Source organism: Triturus cristatus, chromosome 6, assembly GCF_964204655.1.
Source record: "Triturus cristatus chromosome 6, aTriCri1.1, whole genome shotgun sequence".
In the NCBI taxonomy this organism is placed as follows: domain Eukaryota; kingdom Metazoa; phylum Chordata; class Amphibia; order Caudata; family Salamandridae; genus Triturus; species Triturus cristatus.
In genome coordinates, this window is record NC_140589.1 from 196,730,787 (window position 1) to 196,752,878 (window position 22,092).

Here is a 22,092-nt window from a genome sequence, read left to right on the forward strand (position 1 = left end):
ACAAAGATCCAATAGTTTTTGACACTATGTAGAATCATAAAGAAAAACATATGCCCTGGCGATCTGCCTGTAAAAAAGGGCCTAAATGTTTCCCTCTTTAACATAACAAAGTGAATGTTGCGCATGCGAGACTGGTAATTTGAACCCAGAGTGTTTGGCAATCACTCCCTCCTATAATGTGCCCGTTTTAGCGCATTAATGTAAGGTGGCTGCTGATCATTTGCACATGCACGTTACCTGCTGAATGCGACAATGTTAACGCGCTAGTATTTCAAGTTGTCTGGCACAGCTGTCTGGCACTGAAGCATAAGCTAAAAAAAACTCAGCGCTTATAGATCCAACACCACTGCTCAACAGCATTCTCTTTGTGGAAAAGGCTTGGTGCAGCAGAGGGATCCCACGGCATCACACTGAAGCAAGATGGCGACTGGACGCAGCAACGGATGTATTCGAATCGTGGTGTCAGAAATAGTAAAAAGAGTTCTCTTAACAACATATTGACAATGGAAGTGGAAGGAAACTGTACTAACCGGTGCGCCTTAGCCTTGAAGGGAAATGGCGTATGGCCAGGCGCGCAACACCCATTGGACTCAAAGGGCTTCAGCCCCCCCCGTCGTGTGCGGCAGCCCGGGATGAGACACCTTCCCGGGCAAAAAAGCAGCCGCACCCGAGCACTTCACAGGTCTTTAAACGACCATTTGCATGTTAATGAGGCCTTGCTGTTGTTTCACCCCTTCTAAGAGCCCCTGCAGCTCCACTCTGCCAATTGCTTAAAGTTCAGCCCCCCCGAAATTTTTGCTCAGCCCCCTCCGAAATTTGCCTCTAGTTGCGCCTCTGCGTATGGCCCAAGAAAACAAGTAATGAGGCAGCCAATAAGAGCACCAGTAGCGTGAAGCAATTATAAGCAGCAGGCAGGAAAAAAGTAGAATTATTGATTACAGCAGGTCTTGCAGTCATCGTATGCTTGACCTAAAAACATAATATATGAATGACCTTCAGCACGTTAAGAATATTAAAATATATTGCTATGCAATAAAAGGGTGCCGGTATCATTAAAGGGGTGACCCCACACTTTGTCTGTCTGTTCTAAAGTGAAGGAGTGCCACTGGGTGCATTGGAACTATGGTAAATGTAAATCCAGTACTTGTATAGCGCACAAATCACCCCCGAAGGGGTATCTCGGCGCTGGGGGCCGTTGGGAAGATTAAGCGAGCTATTGCCCAGAGTCGCATGGTGCTAGGCAGACCCCTGCTGCTGGAGCCGGGGATCGAACCGTGAACCCCAGCGTCCAGCGTCAGTCGCCCTGGCCGTGGCGCCACACCTCTTCCCTATGGTACGCAAAGAAATACTCAGTCAAAAGTTAAGGGCACGTGTTGCATGCACTGTGCAAGGCCCTGCAAAGCAGAAAACAGAACAAACAAACCTGTGACTAAATCATTGAAAAAGCCTGATCGGGTCTGATGCAAAAAATGTTTTGAACAGGACACACAACTTGGAGTTAATTTTTATGTGTGAGTAAGTCACAAGTCAAGGTTTGCTTACTTTGCATTGTGGGACCTGCAGTCCTTGCAATGCTAAAGAAAAACCTGAACTGGAGGAGCTCCCACACATGAACCTGAGAATATTGGCAATGCTGTAAAAGAGTGCCCAGATGAGCAGTCTGGTACTGGAAGCAAGAGGCACCATGAGGTGCATTGTCTCTCTATTCCACCAGAACTTTGCTAAATGGAAACCAAAGAAAAAGGCTGATAAAAAACAAAATAAGCAAGCATTTGCATTATTATTTGCAACGTAAAAAGCTCAAACTTTCAGTAATGCAAGACCGATTGCATGGCACATGCTTGTTTTAAGAAAGGAGCTGCAGGCAAAATACATACAAATAACATTTAATTCTGATGGAAACGAAGTGTTAAAACATGAGCATAAATGTGTTTTACAAACAGAAAGTGTTATGCGTGCACAACTCTTTGTTAAATATATGGAGCTGCCCCAGGATGGAGACAGGCCTGCGGTGCTAAACCAGAGGATTTAAAGGCTGTGTCTGGTGTGCATGCTGCTTTGTCCTCAAACCAGTAATTAGGCTTGTATCCAATGTTTATCTGTAAAAGTTGCCAGCAAGTACAATAAGCATCACTTCAGCAAACAACATGTGTTTGAGATGTAAAACATTTGTCTTCGTTTGTGTGCTTTTAAAGCAAGTCCCAGCACAAACTGCTGTGGGCATCTCCCGAGCACCGCACCAAAACTTTTATTTATTCATGTATGATACGCAACTCTGATGCTAACCTAAATGGAGTATAGAATAGTAGCACAAGAACATTTGTCTAGAAATGCAGGGCCCTTACGATGCCAGGCACTTTAAAAAGCACCCTCCCCTTCACCTGTAGCCAGTTTAGGAAATGTGGATAGGGCGGTGGAGGGAGGGCAGCCTGAGTAACAAGCTTCCTAAGCCTAAACCGGGAAGACACAGACTGACTGTGCCATGCAAGGTTTAGCTAGGCCAGGGACATATCGTGTATTAATGCAGCATTGACCGAGCAAATCGGACGCTCACCACGCTGCAATAGGATGGCACACTGGCATCTAAATCACGGACATTACACAAATATGGGGCTCCCCTCTTGGAGGGTGAAAGCACCATCTCAACACAAACCCTTGCTCCTGTAGGTTACACACACTTTGGGCAGCAGGAGCTCAATCCACTAAACTACCTACTGTGCTTTGGTTATACACAGCAGCCAGAAATGCCCTTTACATTGGTGTGTAAAGAGTTTATTCCAGTTCCCCTGCTGTTGCATTATGCAGGAAGCACTAGCATGGTATGACGTGCTTCACAAAGCCAATTCATTAAATGTAAATAGTCGAAAAATATGTTATGTGTGTTTATAAAGTGAAAATGCCACCAGTTAACCGCGTTATATTTGGAAATTCCAAACAACTACAATCTACCGATATATAAGACCATATACACTACCAGCATCCCATGCCCACTTCTCCAAAGGGCAACCCCTTTAGTAAGCTATACTCTGTACAGTAATAGACCTTATGCTAAGAACAGATGACGTTTTAGAAACTAGGTGTTGGCTGGTGAACTATATACAAAAATGAACAAGGCAAGGTGTGGCGGGCAAAGATCCAGACTACCTTGCATTAGGAAATAACCCCCTTAAAGGAGGTCCACTGAAGCTAGAAGTTATGCTGTGGGAGAACAACCACATGTTCCCATGAGTGTTTGTGAAGGGCCACCAGCACTCCTACGATTGCATCGGAAGACCCACTAACATTTGTTGCATGCTTTCAATCCATAGGGGCCTATTAGTATGGTGGGTGGACCTGAGTCCGCTCGCCATCCTAGCGGGAACTGGACCGCCCACCTACCATGAGGCGGTCCCGCACACCTGATCATGATGCGACCACCACCGCGGCGGTCGCATCTGGCATTTTAACATTGCGGCGGGTGCTGCTGGCTGCAGCACCTGCCGCAATGGTAAAATGCTGTGTTGTGCATTTCCATGCACAACGTGGCAGGCACTGCCCTGTGCCTGCCACCTTGTGCATTGACATGTAGTGGGTACCATAGGTACCCCCAAGTGCACCCCCCCACCCCCACACCCCCTGGGGGCCCGCAACGGGCCCCCAAAGCAAATCCCCACCAGCCTTTCCATGGCGGCATCTCATGCAAGAGCAGCTGCAGGATTGGCCTCAGGTCAGACTGGGAGCTTGTGTCTGAAGAAGAGGAGCAGAGGAGCACGAAGCTGGAGGCGCCAGTTGAAGGTAAGTTTAAAAAAAATATTTATAATTTTTATTTCTGTTTCCCCCCCTTCATGACCACTATGCGTCCCCACCTCCCTGCCCACATGGCCACTCATAGCAAACACTGGCCACTCTTAATGGCAACGCTGGGCCGAGGCGGGAGGCTTGGCTTTTCGATCTGTCTTAAATTATATGTGTTTGGCATGGTTGGAAACGGGCCAGCCATGTATTTCTGACGCATAGACACTGAACAGAAGGAGGTTGGGTTGGGATACATGTTTATGAACAAAGCCCTGCCATGTTGGTGTAGTATGTATGAAGGTGGTTGGGACATGCACTTAATTTTCAGCTTTCTATGCCTGCGTCACCAGTATGGAAGGTGTCGACTGAATACAGTTCAGCTTCCATTTAGCTTCCCATTACAAAAGTGACTAGTGACCAAGAGACAGCATTCCCTACAGCTGACTGCTGAAGAGAAAGTAAAAGAAGCACAGCTGGGGCAAGGCAGTGCAAGGCAGTTCAGCTTCTGCAAACTGAGCGACGTTGGTAAGGGTGTAGTACAGCACAGCCAGCTTCACACCATACCAGGTAATTGCATAAAAACAAGATGGCCGGTGCTGCTTTGGAACACATAATGAGAATGCATTTTAATTGTACATTCCAAAGGAGTGCCATCCATTTGGATGCTGATAGCCGAGAATGTAGTGTAAGGGCCAGAGCGGCCACTCTTGAAACTGGGGTACAGGGTTACAGTCTCGGCAGAATGCTCAACATCCTGAGATTCTGGGCAAATCACTTTCACTAAATCTCTCGTGCCTGGAATGTGTCCATAGGTGATAGAACTGGTGCTTGTGAATCGCCCTATTTAAATTTGCCCTAACAAACAACGCTGTGCAGTTGAAACTAAACAACCACACTTGAAATGTGTGCCTTGGGAGAATATGTAAACAAGTACAGCGCCAAACATAAAAAAAATCCATGAACATGGATGTATACAGTACATGTGGCATGGGATATTGATAAGAGAAACACACAGAGCAACAACAGGAAATAGAATGCTACAGCCAATAGAAACGTAAGGAAAGTAAGTGGCCAGCACACAAACCAATGAAAGATAAGGCCGGCATGTAAGCCTCTTTCAAGGTATATTAAATACAATAGATCTGACAATCACAATGCAAGTGCTGTGCAGGTGAAACCTGAAAAACAGAAGCAATTAGCCAGTTTTTCTTTTTGTGTATAGACACTAGTTCGAAAAAGGTGAGGACAAAGTCAGTATTACATTTTAAATTCCTTACTTTGAATATCAGGGTATTTCATCATGAGTAACATCCCCCAACGAAGAGATGTGGAAGTGGTCTCCATTCCAGCTACAAACAGATTTCTCACAACGCATTTTAGGTTCTTGTCATGGAAGTATGTGTCCGGATTAGACTTTTCCTAGGAAGGGAAAAATACTTGTTAAGTTGTTAAAAATGTATTAGACACTAGCAATTCCTGGTGGCGACATCTTCGTACAACAGTTGAAACTAGTCCCCTTAAAGTGTCACAGCAATATATGTGCGTGATGGCTGTTGTTTTATTGTTACTAATACGATTTTGTCAAGTCAATTGTATCCAATTTTCTAATCAAACAATCTAATTGTTATGTAATTGTAGTGCGGCAGCCTATGGTGAGGAAGTTCTGTCCTAGCCCACTCATTTCCCAGGCTATTAAAGATTTGTATATGCAGTAGATCTGGAATGTCATGCTATATGCACAGGTCCTGATCTTGGCATGAGTCAAACCATACTCCCAGCGGTCCTTTCTCTTTTCAAGAACTGATGGAGGATGTAATTCGACTGGTTTCAAGGTAAGATTGTAAAGCATCAATTACTTTTTTGAAATCTGAAGAATTTGGTGTCTGGGTACAGAGAATTACGGAGTTACATAGCCATCACTTAGATCGACAACACTTGTATTCCGGGGCAAGCACTTTGCACACTCCAGCCACAGGACAGTAGACCAGCATAGTGGAAGGAAAGCCCAGGATGGAAAGAACAATGATGGAAGAACGCACAGTGAGTGGGAATGAGGGTGTGGGTATTAAGCTGTCAATCCATCTGAACAGCATCCATCCAAAACTAATCCTTGATCCTCAGGGATGAAGGCCAAAAATACAAAAAACATATATTTAGAGAAAAGTCCTCCTTTTTCCGGGAACAACTAGAATGGTAAAAAACAGACATAAAGAACTTTTCAACATCATAAAGCAACAAACATGTTCTTTCCCTCAACGTTAAAGTAAAAATTCAATCAAACCTTGTGACGCATTTGCATCATTCTTTTCTGAAAATGTATATAGTATCAATCTCTCCTATAAGCCTCCCTCCTTGCTCCATCACACCAAGGATACCCCTTACAAAAAAGCCCCCTTAAAAAAGGTCTCCTTAAATGTAGAATATCTCTCTTCTGAACCAACACAGCTCATCCAAGTACCAACACTGCTCTCAAACCTCAACTCTCTACAACTGAAAAACAATGCAACCTGGGATAAATTCAAACAAGTCCGTGTTGAAGAATTCTGTAAAATCCCTGCAGACATGAAGCCCACATCACACATATCAGAACCTGTCCTGGGCGGCATTTGTAAAAAAGCTCAGCCACATCATTGCTCCTTTATGAACCAATATCATCAATTACTCACTATCGAGTGGCTCCATGCTGGACGCCCTCAAACTCGGCCAAGTAACCCCCTCATAAAAAAACTGATGCCGAACCAAGCGATCTCAGTAACTACAAACCTATAACAAACCTCCCTTTCTTTGATAAAACCATCAAAAAATGTGTGCTTGCCCAACTCAACGCCGACATTGAAAAACAACTTACTTGACAATTATCAGTCAGGTTTCAGGAAAAGCTGCAGCATAGCATCTGCCTTACTGCATAACACTGATGAGCTTCACAGATCCCTGGACGAAGGACAGGTCTGCCTCCTAGTCCTCCTGGATATATCTGTAGCCTTTAGCACCGTCGGCCATTAACAATCTACTGAACACGCTCTTGAAGAGAGCAGGCATCAATGGAACAGTCCTTCAATGGTTCACCACCTTCCTAAACAAATGCACACAGCTTATCAAACTACAACAATGAAATCTCAAGTGCATTGCCAGCCTCACAAGGTATCCCACAAAGGTTAACCCTGTCCTCTGCCCTATTCAACCTCTATATGGAACCCCTCACAGTGATTCTGAAACAAGCCAGAATTTTCTACCACCTATATGTGGATGACACCCAACTGTACTTGAAAAGCTCATCAGTCAAAGACATCCTGCACCTGAACAACATTCTGCACAAAGTTCAATCATGGCTGACTAGCACCCCCTCAAACTCAAGTCTAGCAAACCTGAACTCCTCCTTATCCAACCCAAAGAAAAATCCCTTTCTGTAACTACCTGGCTCAACAGTATCACTGCACTAAACTGCAAACTGTCCATCTCTAACTCGGTCAAATCCCTGGGAATCAAACTCGATAGTCACTCAAGCATAAAGGAACATATCAACCCCTAGGCAAAAAGTGCCAGCTACTCGCTGAATCTCCTCAAGAAATTCAGACCCTTTATACCCAGTGACGACTTAAAGACTGTGGTGCAAGCCCTCCTCCTACCCAAGCTGGATTATGGAAATGCAATGCTCACGGATGCCCCAAAATCATGCCTAGCCCCTTTGAAAGCAAGCTACACACCTCAGCCAGGCTAGTATTGGGGGAGAGGTGACATGATCACATCACCCACACACTAAGACGGCTCAACTGGCTCCCAATAGAGGCAAGATATATATTCAAACCTGCATGTGTAACTCACAAAGGTCTTCACATGGATAACCCAACCTACCTCTCTAACAAGCTTTCAAAAGCTGGAAAAAAGAAACCTTAACAAACCTCTATCAGCCTCCTTCTGATTTCACCCAAATTCAAGAAATTGCGTGCCTCCTCCTTCTCGGAGAATGCCCTAAGAATCTGGAACACACTACCTCAAAATCTTCTCGACAATTACTACTTTCTCAACTTCAAGGCAACACTGAAACTCCTTCTTCTCAGCAAGTTCTGAACATGCCCTCCTCAAGCTCTGACTGACCGGTGCTCCCATACACAAATTCAAGGCCAGTCTCAGCTCCAATATCTAGGGGAAAACCCCCACTCCCACGCCTCCAAGAACTGTCTCACGCACCCAATCATACCGTTGTTATAGCTCACAGTAAACCCGTGGTCCTCTCATTGAGTACTTACTAATGGACAATCCCCTATGCGAATTTATCCATACACTATCAAAACAATGTATGCGTTTTTGTTAAAAATACTGTAGGTATCTATACGCAAAATACTAAATATGTCCACATGTATATACAAATATTTATGTATTTGTATGTCTATATATGTATTTGTATATATATATATATATATTCAAAAATCCAAGGGTAACGCACTCTCAGAGGTCAGCTCTTTATTCCTTCACAAAATCGCTACGCGTTTCGACACCCAATGTGTCTTGCTCACACGATAAATAAAGCTGTACTGAATGTGCATTTATACAATAACAACACAGAAGAAGCACTTTGGTTTGACCATTCCCATCTATCTGCTGTTAACATGGCGGCCATCTTTAAGCAGGTAAGTGTAATGCATTTGTATTGTTAAAGGCCACAGCAATAATACATTTGTTCCAATTGTTATACATATACAAGAGTGGATATACAAGCGGACTAGTGCCATTTTAAAGCAAGTAAACAAAATTACATTCATAGTATCAATATCCACATCATTGTTTCATTGATAGACCTCACAACCGAGTGACGTAAAAAGTGAATACGCATGTGCCCAAATCAGATTCACTGTTATCGAATCTCATTGTTTCTATGCTAATGCTATATTTGATGTTATTATAGTGATAGTAGCCTAAATTAACGGCCTTGAGCTATCCCGTATTACTCTTGTCGTTAGGTACTGTGCTGTGCTAGACATTATATTTCGGCATTTAATGCATAAATAAATAAAAATAAAAATGCATGCGGACTAGTGCCCGTTAGTCTTCTCTGCCATGTGACTGCAAGCAACTCTCAATGGGCGCCAAGTGGCTCATAATTCTTTCCATACCATACTTCTCAAACAAAAAGTGACACCACAAACAATTTTACTACAAACAAGAAACGCACCACCTGACTTAGGGATTGATCCTGGAAGGACCCGTGTTTGTTTATCTATATATATATATATATATATATATATATATATATATATATATATATATATATATATATATATATATATATATTTCTTTTTACTGAAAGAACCACATGTGTCAGGGACGTTATAGTTAGGCTGACATTTCACTCGTACAAATGCAGAGAAATTTGACTGTTATAGTTAGTTGAGCTAACAATAAATTGCGCCCCCGCAATGTGCTGCTGATGATGTCACATATTACACCACTCATGACATGGTCAGTGACATCACTCATGACATCACTGATCACCGGGACCTGGCCCACCCAGGGACTCATTAAGCTTTGTTTAAAAAAAACATTTTGGCGGGATTCGCGTACCGTATGTAAATCCTGCCGAAAAACAAAAAAATGCTTTTTATGGCACAAGGGTTACCTTGGGGACCGGACCCCCTGAGCATGCCTAGGGGGTCAGGGTGTTTCTAACTTGTCTCCTTTTCTTAATTTTTAACCTTTTTTCTTGTGACTCAGTTCAACCGAGTCAGAAGATGGCAGCCAAAACTTTTTGGTTTGTAATGTTGGCAGCCAATCAGAGACAAGCTTGTGATCGGGAGGGTTCACGCATCCACCTTGGTCACCAGATATATAATGTTTTTTTATTTTAAAATTTTTCTGGAACTACAGAACAGATTGACACCATTTAAAGCAAAGAGTGCACTCTGAACTCGAAAATAAAAAATATTGATATCTGGTGACCGCGATGGATCCGCGAACCCTCCCGAGCACAAGCTTGATTCTGATTGACTGTTAACACTCCAAACCAAAAAGTGTTGGCAGCCATCTTGTGAGTCGGTTGAACTGAGTCACAAGAATAAAGGTCACTAAGGAAGATAAGGGGTAGGGTAGAAACACCCTGACTCCCTAGGCCTGCTCAGGGGGTCCCCAAAAACATCTTTTCAATTAATTTTCACAGGATTCACGGATGATCTGGGAATCCCATAAAAAATAAAAATAAATAAAATGAGTGCGGTCTCCCATGCTTCGTTTTGTAGAATCCCCCGGGTGGGCCTAGTCCCAGGGGCAATGTGGTCAATATATGCCGGGGCCACGTGGGCCCCCGCTGCCCCAGGGACTGCCACCTCCCGGGTCTTTAAAGTTGATGGGAGAGGGGCTGTGCGGCACCACTCAAGGAGCCTTCCTTGGCCATGAGGACCGCCACCCCCCAGGGCTGGCTCCAGCAATCTCCCAGGGTGTCCACCCTGGGACATTGCAGTTTGCAATGGCAGGGCGGGAACACCCCGAGCATTTTTGCAGCTCCCCTTGCCCAAAAGCAATGCCCACTCACGCAGGAGGTGGGGAGCCAGCAGAGACGCAGGGGCATTAGGGCTCTCCCTGTGGTCTCCAACATGAGGGCATGCCGGGGATGGGGTCCCAGGGGTAAAAAAATTCCCTGGGGAGGTGGCAAGTGGGTTTAGAAAAATGGCTGTGTCTCAGGAGATGGGATCCCCATGGCAGATTTTGAGTAATATGACTGAAAGGTTTTTTTTCTTCTCATGTTTGGAGTCCCAACCCAATCATTGCTCTCAGCGCGGCCCCCGTGTAAATTCACTATGGATTCGCAGTTCCACCTCAAATAAATAATTTAAAAGTATAGTATTTAGAAGGTTGTGTTGAATTTGTGAACTTTTTTTAAAAAAGATAGTGAGTTTGAAGTTAATTTTTACAAAAATGTTGATAGAGTAATAACTAATATAATAAAGAAAAAATAAAAAGTTAAAGTTGAAGAGTGTATTTTGTTGTAATACATTAAATTCGTGCTATTGTGTCGGGTTTGCGACGGGTTCGCAAATCCACCCCCAAAAAAATGAAAGAATATGTATGTTTCTTAAAAATAAATACTATTGGGTTATAGGGTGGCTCTAAAAAGAGCCCTTGTTTCCATTCCGACTTTGTTGAAGCTACATGTAAGTGCAGATGCACAGCTTAAGGTTGTTGAGAAACACTCTGTTTCCTTCATCTGTAAAGTGCACTCCATCACTTCTGTTCATATCATCCATATAGAAACGTAAATTGTTGTTATAGATAGAGCCCATCCTATGGTCTCTGAGGTAAGCAGTAACAGCTTTATTGACATTCCTCCTAGCTTTCTCAAACTGTGTACAGAATTGATTTGACCACTTCCATTTTTGTGTATGGCACATTAGAATATACAAAGACAGTTTGAGGCTAAAGCAACATCAGTTGTGCAAAGCTATCCTTCATTAGCATTTCCAGCCCAATCCCAGTCAATGTACCTAGGTCATTGCCACCGCCATGCACAATCATGAGGTCAAGGAGTTTGAGATGCAAAAAGGATTTAACCAAAGGAATCAATTGGTGCCACTTTAATCCTCTCGGTGCAATCCATTTAATATCCACATTTTGCAAACCTAGGTCTTCGTCAATACCTCTGTGTTCAGCATATCTTTTGAACCAGAAAACATAGCTGCGCCCTACAATCTACACTGTCAGCATCTTGAAGGGATGTGTAGAAGTAATGAAAAAATGTCTGTAGCTGAGATAGTCAGTTGGTAGAATGAGAGGTATCTAAAATGGTGGAAAAGATGTTGTTTTTTTAAAGAGCCAATAAGTGATTGGCTGTTCATCAACATTGTGCATTCAAAAATAGGATGCATGTTACTCTGCTGACTAATCATGTTTTTGATTGGTTATTAAAAAATGTTTGAAAGGTACAGTAGATAGGATAAAGAAATATTTTTCAAAAGCTAACCACACCTGCTGTTTGCATTTGTAAGCTTGTGTGCTGAACTTGAAAATATGGTGAACTTGTGACCTGCCAGTACAGTTGAATGTTGCAGAAAGTGTTACTATGGAAACTGGAATTCAGCAGAATGGGGGAAGGGTTACAACTATACAGTGGATTTAAAATGTGAAATAGAAACTTTAAATATAAGTGATATGTTACTACATTAAGGTTTTCTAAGTCATTTGCATGTGTAGAACTAGTATTATTAGGAATAGGTTTTTGAACTCTTTTACGGGTTCGCGCGCTCCATCACGATGCTAAACTGTGGTACCGCGGTGGAGTCGCGACTCCACAAAATTACAGAACCAGTTTGAGCACTATTTGAATACAGTTAGAAAGGGTTAATATGTGTTACCAATAGAAATGTGTTTCCCAATTTGAAACAATGTAGGAAGCAATGTGATGTGTTACTTACATTTTTCGTGTGCAAAAAGAGAGGGAAAGTTTGCCATTACTGGTTACACATTGCTGAGAGTACTGCATGAGATTTATTGTGTGCAAAAGAAAATCTTTAATGAGTTTCAAATATTTGTTATTCTGCAAAACTATGTTAAAGGTGAGTAAGAAATGTATAGGGTGTGTTCTGTATTATGAGGCAGTGCTTTTCTCTTTGTAGTGTAATATTTGAAATATGTTATTAAATGTACAGATGTCTATTGTAGTTTGTTTTATTGTAATGAAATGATATTTGAAATAGTTTATGCAAAATAACGTGTACATTGGCAGATGGATTAGTGATTATGGTAGTTTCTATGAAAATGTGGAAAGGGGCAGATGTACTAACCCGCACAATTGAAAGTGCATTATGGTGTAGTGACTGAGGTACATTCGTACTTGCACTTGTATTCTGATATGTGTTATGCCCATGAAGATGGTAGAGTTATAAAAAACAGGTATACTTCTCTTTGTATGTTTCTTTTATATATGTTGTCACTAGTAAAAGGCACATACACATTTATGCATGGTTTCAGGAGTATAGTGAGACTAATAATAGACACTTTGAAAAGCTTGCTGCTTTGCATTTGGCTAGGCCCAACACCCTCAGTAGTTGCTAAATAGTGAAGCTGCAGCGCAAAAGTGAGGTTTAAGACTTGTTGGTAGAAGGATTAGTGATTAGGTTAGCTCGTATTGGTCTATGGAAATGTACACATCAAATACACTGCATAATTTTAGGTTTGTCTATGAAGTGTGAAGTGCAGTCTGTCAAGTTTAAGGGACTTTGTAGTCTTATGACATACGTATCTGTCTGATTGCTCATGTATTCTCATATGTATTATACCAATAAATATGGTGGAGTTATAAAACACTGGTATACATGTATTTGTATTTTTCTTTTACAAAGGATGCCACTAGGAAAAGGTACAGACACACGCATGCTTCCTTTCAAGAATACAGTGAGAATTACATCTCTATACTCTAGCACTAGGTATTCACTGATGTAAAGATGCACATATTATTCTTGGACTCATAAATTCACTTAGGCGTTCTCACTTAGTTATACAATCTAGGAGGCACTACCTATACACACTTCTAATCACTCAATCATTAACCACACATTCATATAATCACCCAGACATTAATATTGCACACAAACATTCACTCAGGTAGTACCTATGCACTCATGTAATCAATGAGACACTACTGAGCACTCATGCTATGGCCCAAGCATTACTTTCTCTCAGGTATTTCCCATACACTCATACAATCCTCCAGATACTACCTCTGCAGTGATAGAATCATTCATGGGCCGATTCACAGAACTAATCTGAGACAAAATCCTAAACTTACTACATTTGGTATTCACAGAAGGCACTTACGATTTTTGGTATTCACAGAATGCACTTACGACTTATAACTTTACGTCCACACTCGGGCCGGAATTTCCACACCTGGACTGTAATCTCCGCACCCGGAGAGTACTCTCCGCACCTGGACCGTACTATCTGGCTAGGGCCGTACTCTCCGGCTCAAGCCGTAATCTCCTGCTGTGGCCGCATAGAGTGTAATCAATGGGCCGGGTTGCAATTTTTATGAAAAGGAACATTAGGAATGTGTGATAAATGGTAGAGAAGGTCATGAAAAACAGTTTGGGGAGAGAAAAGGATACGGCAAGAAATGACAACATAATCCAAAAAAGTTTTCTCCTTTGCATCATGGTACATGCAGTGCACAATTTGTGCTTCGTACAATGAACTACAGATTACCCCCTCAACTCAATTCAGATCCAATCCCAACCTTTCCTCTTTTCAAAAACATTTAAAGACCTTCCTCTTCGCCCTCCAAAATTAATTTCCTTGAACCGCTTCGGTCGTCCCCACCTCACTCTTCAAGTAGCGCTTGGACGCCCCAGGGCAGCAATTTGCGCTTTATAAATCCACTTTTCATTTCATTTCATTTCATCCAATTACCCAGGCATTATTCTTACAGTGATGGTTTTACTCAGGCACTACCCATGCACTAATGTAATCACCTAGACATTACTCTTCAAGTCATAAACTCAGTCAGACAGTATTTATACAGTCATCTAATCACCTAAACAGTACTTCTCCACCTATACATTCATTCATGCACTACCCATGTATTCATGTAATCACTCAGGCAGTATTCTTAAACTGAACCATTCACTCAGACACTACCAATGCACTCTTTGAGTGACCCAGGTGTTAGTCTTGCACTCATGCATTATTTAAAACACAGTATTGCATCTTTCTGCACTTCTCTTGTGTCTTTATGCACCTCGGTTACTCCTTTCTGTACTTCTGTTGCTTCTTTCTACATTTCTTTTGCTTCTTTCTGCACCTCTCTTGCCTCTTTTTGCATTCCTCTTGCTTCCTTCTGCACTTCTCTTGCCTCTTTCTGTAAATCTGTTGCTTCTTTCTGCACTTATCTTTCTTCTTTCCGTACCTGTCTTACTTCTTTTTCAACTCCTCTTGCCTCTTTCTACACCCCTTTTTATTAGTTTCTGGACCTTACTTGCCTCTTTCTATGACTTTCTTCCTGTTTCTGCATTTCCTTTGCCTCTTTCTGCACCTCTCTGACTTCTTTCTGCCCATCTGTTGCTTCTTTCTGCATTTCTTACATTTTTCAGTCGCTCTGTTCTTTGAGTACTTTATTTTCCTGTTTCTAAACCTTTCTTTTTCTCCTCTCTCTTCCTTTCTGTATGTCCCCTTTTTCTTCTGTTTTTGCAGTTGTTTTGCTTGTTTTTACACTTTTCTCTTTGTAGTTGTTATAAATGCAATAGGACTTTAATTGTAATGTTGTGGTTAGTTGTTATTTTCAATATTGAGATATCATTAATTTAAAATGTTTAATTGATGTAACAAACTAATCAAACTATTCTTAGTTTTTAGAAAGATATTTTGATTGGATTATAAATAGAAGATGGCAAGAAAACATGAAAAGAGAAGAGAACAAAGAATACAGAAGTACTTAATGGAAACTAAAAAGAGTGGCTAGAAAAACATCAAAAGGTTGCTGAGGATAAAGTCTCTTCTGGTAAGAGGACTAAACAATTTATTTTAAAAAGTTGTAGAGAGATTAAATTAAGAAAATACTAATCATAGGAGAAAATACATGTTTACAGCAAAGCAAAGCACATAAAGGGATACAATGGAAAAAAAAACACATGTCACAAAAAGACAGAAACAATTTAAAAACATAAGTGTACGTATATTTCTGAATAGTGTAATTCAAAATGCATTAAAAGCTTGTAAAAAGTATTTAAAAAATCAGCGGAAGATAAGAAAAAGCAACAGATTGAAAGTATAGTAGATACTGCTTTTAAATTCAAACATAAATGATTTATATTGGTATTGAAGAGAATGCAAACATTGAATAAAACAATGCACTTCATGAAGGAGAAAAGGAAAAGAAAAAAACTGGTTAATAGGAGTAATTTTTGCAAAACTGTTTCTGGTGAATGGAAGCATACTTCTAGTACTGAGCCTTTCTTTAATGAAAAAAGCTGTTTTCAACAAAATACATTAGTTCATGCAGCTGATACCAGTGGTCGATGTTATGAGATAAAAGATGGTTGTCCAATAGAAAAAGAAAAGAAGGTTCGTAAGAATGTGGAAGAAGTAATAGCTGAAGAAGTTCAAGGGAGATGCACACAAGCTCCAGTGTATAAGTGGGATTGTAATAGTATTTGTAGTATTTGACAGGAATCTATTGACGTATTATGAGTTTTCTTACAAGAAATTGCCAAAAAAGTGTTAAACAGAAGATTAAGAGGTTGCAAGGACTAGATCCATGTAAAGTAAGAAAATATACTAAGTTGCAAGGTCATTCTCTGACTTGTCTTTCAAAACAAGTGTGTTAAAGTACATTTCATCATTTAAGAATGTTAGCAGTACACCACTCAGAACTACAGAAGTTAGTCAGGATATGATACTACATAAAAAGTCCTGCATTCTCATTAAGTGAAATGAACGCAGCTCTTTTGCATGGTTCAGTATCGGAATGTAAAAAAAATTGTGCTGATATACAGTTTTGTTTCTTTGGTTTACAGGAGGAGTGTACAGAAAGTGACAGCTTGATAAGTATAGGTGTTGAAGAACAGTTGGAAGATATTAGTACTGACAAGTTTGCAGAAGAAATTACAAAGTTTAAGATAGTTTCATCTGATAAACCAAACTATGGGGCCCATTAGGATGGCGGTCAGAAAATCTCACCGACCACCATGGTAGCAGGAAAAGACCGCCGGCAAGGACCGCGGCATAACCGTCGGTCCAATTAGGATGCTCCGCAGTCGAAATCCGACCACGGCGGTCGGAATCTGGAGGTTAACATTGTGGCGGTTGCTGCTGCCAGCAGCACTGCCGCTATGTCAAAAAGAGCATGTCCTGCATATCCCTGGACAGCGTGGCAGGCACTGCACAGGGATATGTGCCCCCCCAGTGCACCCACCCCCCGACCACATTGGGGGCCCGCAATGGGCCCCCGAAAAACATGTCTCCGCATGCCTTTCACAGTGGAAAGGCTGGCTAACGCCGGCATCATAATCGTGCTGGCGGTGCCTGACCCTGATCTGCAACAATTGTAGCGGTCCAGCTCTGCCCGCCAGGCAAGCAGGCGGACTGCAATCAGCAGAAAAGTGGCGGGCAGAAAATAACACTGTGGCGGTGATGGACGCGATGCTAATCGGACCAGCGGTTTTCCGGGTTTTGATGGCGGGCAGATGGCTGATGCCGGTCCGGCGGTTGCACCACCGGACCGGCGGCAGCCATCCGCCTGACATCTTAATAGACCCCTATGTTTCTATTTGTTGTTGACATACTCACTCTAGAAGTGAAAAGGAAAACATGCTTATTTGTTGGTGGAAGGTCGTTTTGAGTTGGTTACTGATCAACATATTTGTCAATATTGTTACAACAAGTTAGAATAGAACAAAATGCCAGCTAGAGCTGTAAATAACAACTTAGAGTTGGTAGCTATACCTCTGGAACTGGCAGATTTAAATGCATATGAGTCTTAATCAATCTGTGCACCCATTTCAGGCCATAGTTCGTATGGAGCCTAAAACAGGTAAGCTTCCTCCAACAGATTTTCAAAGAGGTCTGAAAGGAAGAGTTGTGTACTTACCTTTAGATTTAAAGAAAATTATTGAAACTGTTGGTATATATAGAGAGGAAAGTGAGCCTGTAGGTATTCTAGTTAATGGTGTACCAACAAAGAGTCGAAAAATATGGCAAGAGTTAGTAGATGTTACTAAACATCAAAAGGCTACATTATATGTATTACAGAACAATATTTATTATAAAACTATAAATGTGGAAGAACAGGAAATGTGTTTAGAAGATGAAACAGAAATTCCAAGTGGACAAATAGAAAAAGTGGAAAGTCCAGGAGTGAAGAGATTTAGGAACATTACAGTATACATCCTCTACATTCAAAAGAAGTAATAGGAAACTGTATTGAATTATTTCAAATGAAGGAAGCAAAGGGAACTCCCATGAGTGTATGGTAAAAAAGTTTAGAAGCTCGCTGTTTTCCACAGCGTTCCCCGATGGAGAAGGTGGACGATATAATGAACAAACAGTACAGATTCAAGCTTCAGAATAACGTTCGACAAGATTGTACTCAGAAGATCCAAGATTTGGACAGTGCATTCCATATATATTTCATCTTCTGTTTGAAAGTGACTTGTCTGCACTTTCATATGCAGTGAACTACATATTAAAAACAGGAGTTCATCTTACACATGTTTCTGCAAAGGAATTCATGGACAGAGTTCAACAAAGAGAAGATCACTTAGAAACGCAGTTAATTAATTTCAAGGCCTGTCAATATGGTACCACTGAGTATTGGTATCGTCGTCACAGAGAACTTAAATGTATGTTAAGAAACTTAGGTACCCCCACATGGTTTGTAACACTTAGCTGTGCTGAATATGCATGGGACGATATACTTGAATTTCTACCTGAAGTATATTCAAATGTAAAAAATATTAAATTGAAGACATCTGGAGAACTCTGTTCCTTGGATAATGAAAATGTGTGCAGATATTTTAATCATAGGTTTCAAGCTATGATGAATTTTATCTGCAATAAAAATAATCCACTTCTTGGAGAAGTTACTGATTTCTTTTGGAGAAAGGAATACCAAGCTAGAGGTGCTCCTCATATACACATGCTATTGTGGATCCAGAATGCACCAAAACTTGAATCAGATACTGATGAAAGTGTTTTGTCTTTCATCAAAAAGTATGTTACCTGTGGCATTCCAAAATAAGGAGGAGAAAACAGCTTGAGACAACAAGTTTTATGGTTTCGATGTGGAAAATATTGTCAATGAAAATACAAGTCAAAGGGAAAATGTTATACAAAATGTAGTTTTGGATTCCCACGTCCAATACTTTCTAAAGGAAGAGTTAATAGTTTTATGTCAGCAGTAGGGCATACAATAACTCGGAAATCTCCGAAGAATACATAAAAAGATTTAAAGTATATTAATGACTACAATCCAGTGATTTTGACAATTTGGAATGCAAACATGAATATTCAATATGTTGCTGATAATTCAATTACTGTTGCTCGCTATGTTGCGTCATATATAACCAAATCTGAAAAGACAGAGTTGAAAGAAATGTGGGAAGAAATTTCACAGAAATAGAGTCTTAGCAAGGAATTGTTCAGCTTTAGCTTGAAAATGCTTTCCCACAGAGAGATTGGAGCCTATGAATGTTCGGATCGGTTGAGCTCTACCAGTTTATATTCAAAGTCAATAGGATTCATTTGGATAAGTCTAGGTCTTGCTGCCACATGCAATAGAGTATTGAAATCTCTACAAGAAATTGAATACGTAGCATTGAATGAACCAGAAAGAATAGATATTTTTAAAACTAATATGTTGAATACGTACTATCACAAGAGGAGTCCACATCTGGAAAACCTATGTCTCTATGAAATACTTCAACATTACAGCTTTAAGAGAAATGTTACACAAAATATAAATTAACAAAAATATGCAGTAATTAGATGTGACAGATGTTTGGTAAAACATGCAAAGGAAATCTTATTAACCACAGAAAACTCAGTTGTGAAAGTACAGATAAGAGGGAATTTTTCTATTTAGCATTCTGCAACTGTTCAAGCCTTGGCTTAATGAAACGGAATTACTTGGAGATTTAGACTGCTATGAAGATTCTTTCAATGCCTATAACAGTAGCATTAAATGCACAATGTTTCCCAAATTATCTACAAATGTTAAATAATGTGAATGAACAAGAAACTATAATTGCAGGTGAAATAGCCAGAGACAGTTCTCTTGATAGTCAAAGTTTGGCTGCACTAAGCCAAGATCCACTAGGACAACCAAGTATTGAAAATGAAGCAGCAATTGCTACGAATGAAGTAGAAACTGCAATGCAACAAGCACAGCACGATAATATTCAGTTAGAAAATTTAGAAGAACAACTAAACATAAAACAAAAGGAAATATATCAACAGGTGACACAACGGATACAACATGGTTTGGTGCAAAAAAAAAAATAATGCCAATGTTCATCCTTTAAACCTATTTTAATGTACATCAGTGGAGAAGCTGGAACCGGAAAAAGTTTCTTAATTAAAGTTTTGACCACGTATCTCCACAAAACTACAGCATCATATTTATCTTATGTTGTAGTAGCTCCAATTAGAGTAGCAGCACACAACATTAAAGGGATTACTTTACATTGATAACTTATGCTACCAGTTGAACATGATAATAAACTGAAATATCACAAGCTGTCTGGAGAAACTTCTTATGAAGTTTCAAGAGTACTGAAGAAAATGAAACTTCTAATCATTGATGAGGTGAGCATGGTCTCAAACGTATTGCTTGTCTTTGTACACTTGAGGATGCAACAGATTTTAAAAACAGATTACGATGTTCTGTTTGGAGGTAAACATGTAATCGTATTCGGTGATCTACTACAACTTACTCCTGAAAAAAGTACAAGCTCTTTTTAAAATACTTGTCCATGAAGATACTAGGAAATCTTTGGGTAGTATTGAAAATGTTAACATTTTTTCAAATTTTGAATATAAAGAATTTATTAAGAATATACGACAAGCAAATGATGAACATTATGGAAATATTCTTCAAGATATAAAAATTGGTGTCTTTACGAAACATGGTAAAGAAGCTTTGGAAAGTCAGCTACTCTTTCTTTAGCATGTGCAGTAACTATTCAAAAATCTCAAGGTTTAAGTATAGACATTGCTTTTGTAAATATTGGAAGTACAGTACAGAGGGAATGGCATATGTTGCATTATCTCGAGTAAGAACATTGTATGGTTTGTATTTGATAGATTTTGATGACAAAAAGATTAGTGCTGATGCAAATTGTGTAAGAGAGTATAATCGTTTAAGAAGACTTTATGCTCCTGATTTAGGTGAATACCCTATATATGAGAAACGTATAGTCGGTCCCAAACAGAAATATGTCAAAGACAGAATTGAGGTTCAAAAAAAGAAAATAAATTAACAGAAATTTGAAGGCGTAAAGAAAAAGAAAATGGTAACTTTTGATGAGATTGTAGAATATCAGTTGGAAAATAGTTTAGTTTTCAACTGCTATGGTAATGTGATTCTCAATGTTTTGTTTTATCTAAAAGAGCTTCATTGTGAAATCATGGGAAATCATGAAAAAATCTGTTGTTCTTTATTACATCATGTATTTCAACAGTTGGTAACTGATCTAAAATCCATACTGCGTGTTGAGTTTGTCATCTTTTGGATATATGTAGTGGTTCACTGACATTTACTCTTAGTGTACAGCAAGATGCCCAAGAATTTTTAATGGTTATGCTAGGAGTGTTAGAACATGAATGATTTTTGATTGAAAACGTCTTTGGACTAAGTTACATATTGGATCATAAATGTGAAGAGTGCTATTTTACTACCATCACATATACTTGACAATACCAGACTGTGAATCAGTACCTTTTAAAACATTGATTAAAACAGCCAATAAAGACATTAAATATTCACATTGTAGATCAGAGATGTTGTCTACATTACATATAGAAAGATATGGAAAATATCTCATTTTAATGTTACAACCTTGTAGAGCAAATGGAAGAAAAGTGGAAACAAAAATGTTAAATTTTGTTGCAAGTCAAATATTTATTTCATGAAGTACTTTTATGGCAGTGGCTATTTTTTTCCATGCTGGACCTACTACCACATCTGGGCACTATACTGTGCATTCAAAGTGTAATAATGGATGGACATATTGCAATGATGCCCACTTGGAATTCAAACCTAGATTGCATTATGAATTACCAAATTCATATTTAATATTTTTGATGCCAAAGTTTTGAATACATTATTCGACCTATTGGGAAGATGTGAACACAAAATAATGAATTTATATTGGATATTTTTTAAGCAAAAGCAGATGTGACCAGAAAATGGACAACATTGAAACAATTACTATTTATAATTAGACTTTGGATTATGATTTGTGCTAATTGATTTGGCATTTGGTAAATTGTGTATAAAACTAAATAATTTATATATTTATTGTGTATGTTGTACCAGATATAAATGAGTGTGTACATGACAGCAAATGTACTTGCGAGAAATAACAGAGTTAATGTACAAGAAGGATGTAATTAAGAAACTATCGATAGATAAACACATAGCTACACATATTGACAATAATTCTCTTTGCTGATTTTTTTTTTTACAATCTCATTGATTGTTTTTTCCACACTGTTTATTGATGATACTACATAGAATTCACTGAGTATGGTGATATTCAGTAGAATCTGAGAACAGCAAAAAAGGGAAACTGAAAAGTTTATGTAATTTTAAAATTATATTGTGTTCTTAAAAATATAGTA

General features: G+C 39.7%; 1 protein-coding gene across 5 annotated transcripts in view; it reads right to left on the reverse strand.

Annotated features, from left to right (window-relative positions):
• The window catches only part of LOC146816630 (cytochrome P450 2K1-like), a 504,791-nt gene that overhangs the window by 153,229 nt on the left and 329,470 nt on the right, over positions 1-22,092 (reverse strand). For all 5 annotated transcript variants that reach the window (XM_085610503.1, XM_085610501.1, XM_085610504.1 and 2 more), the window contains one exon: positions 5,052-5,193. In XM_085610503.1, the coding sequence (XP_085466629.1) occupies positions 5,052-5,193 (142 nt within the window). The remainder of the gene's footprint in view (positions 1-5,051; positions 5,194-22,092) is intronic.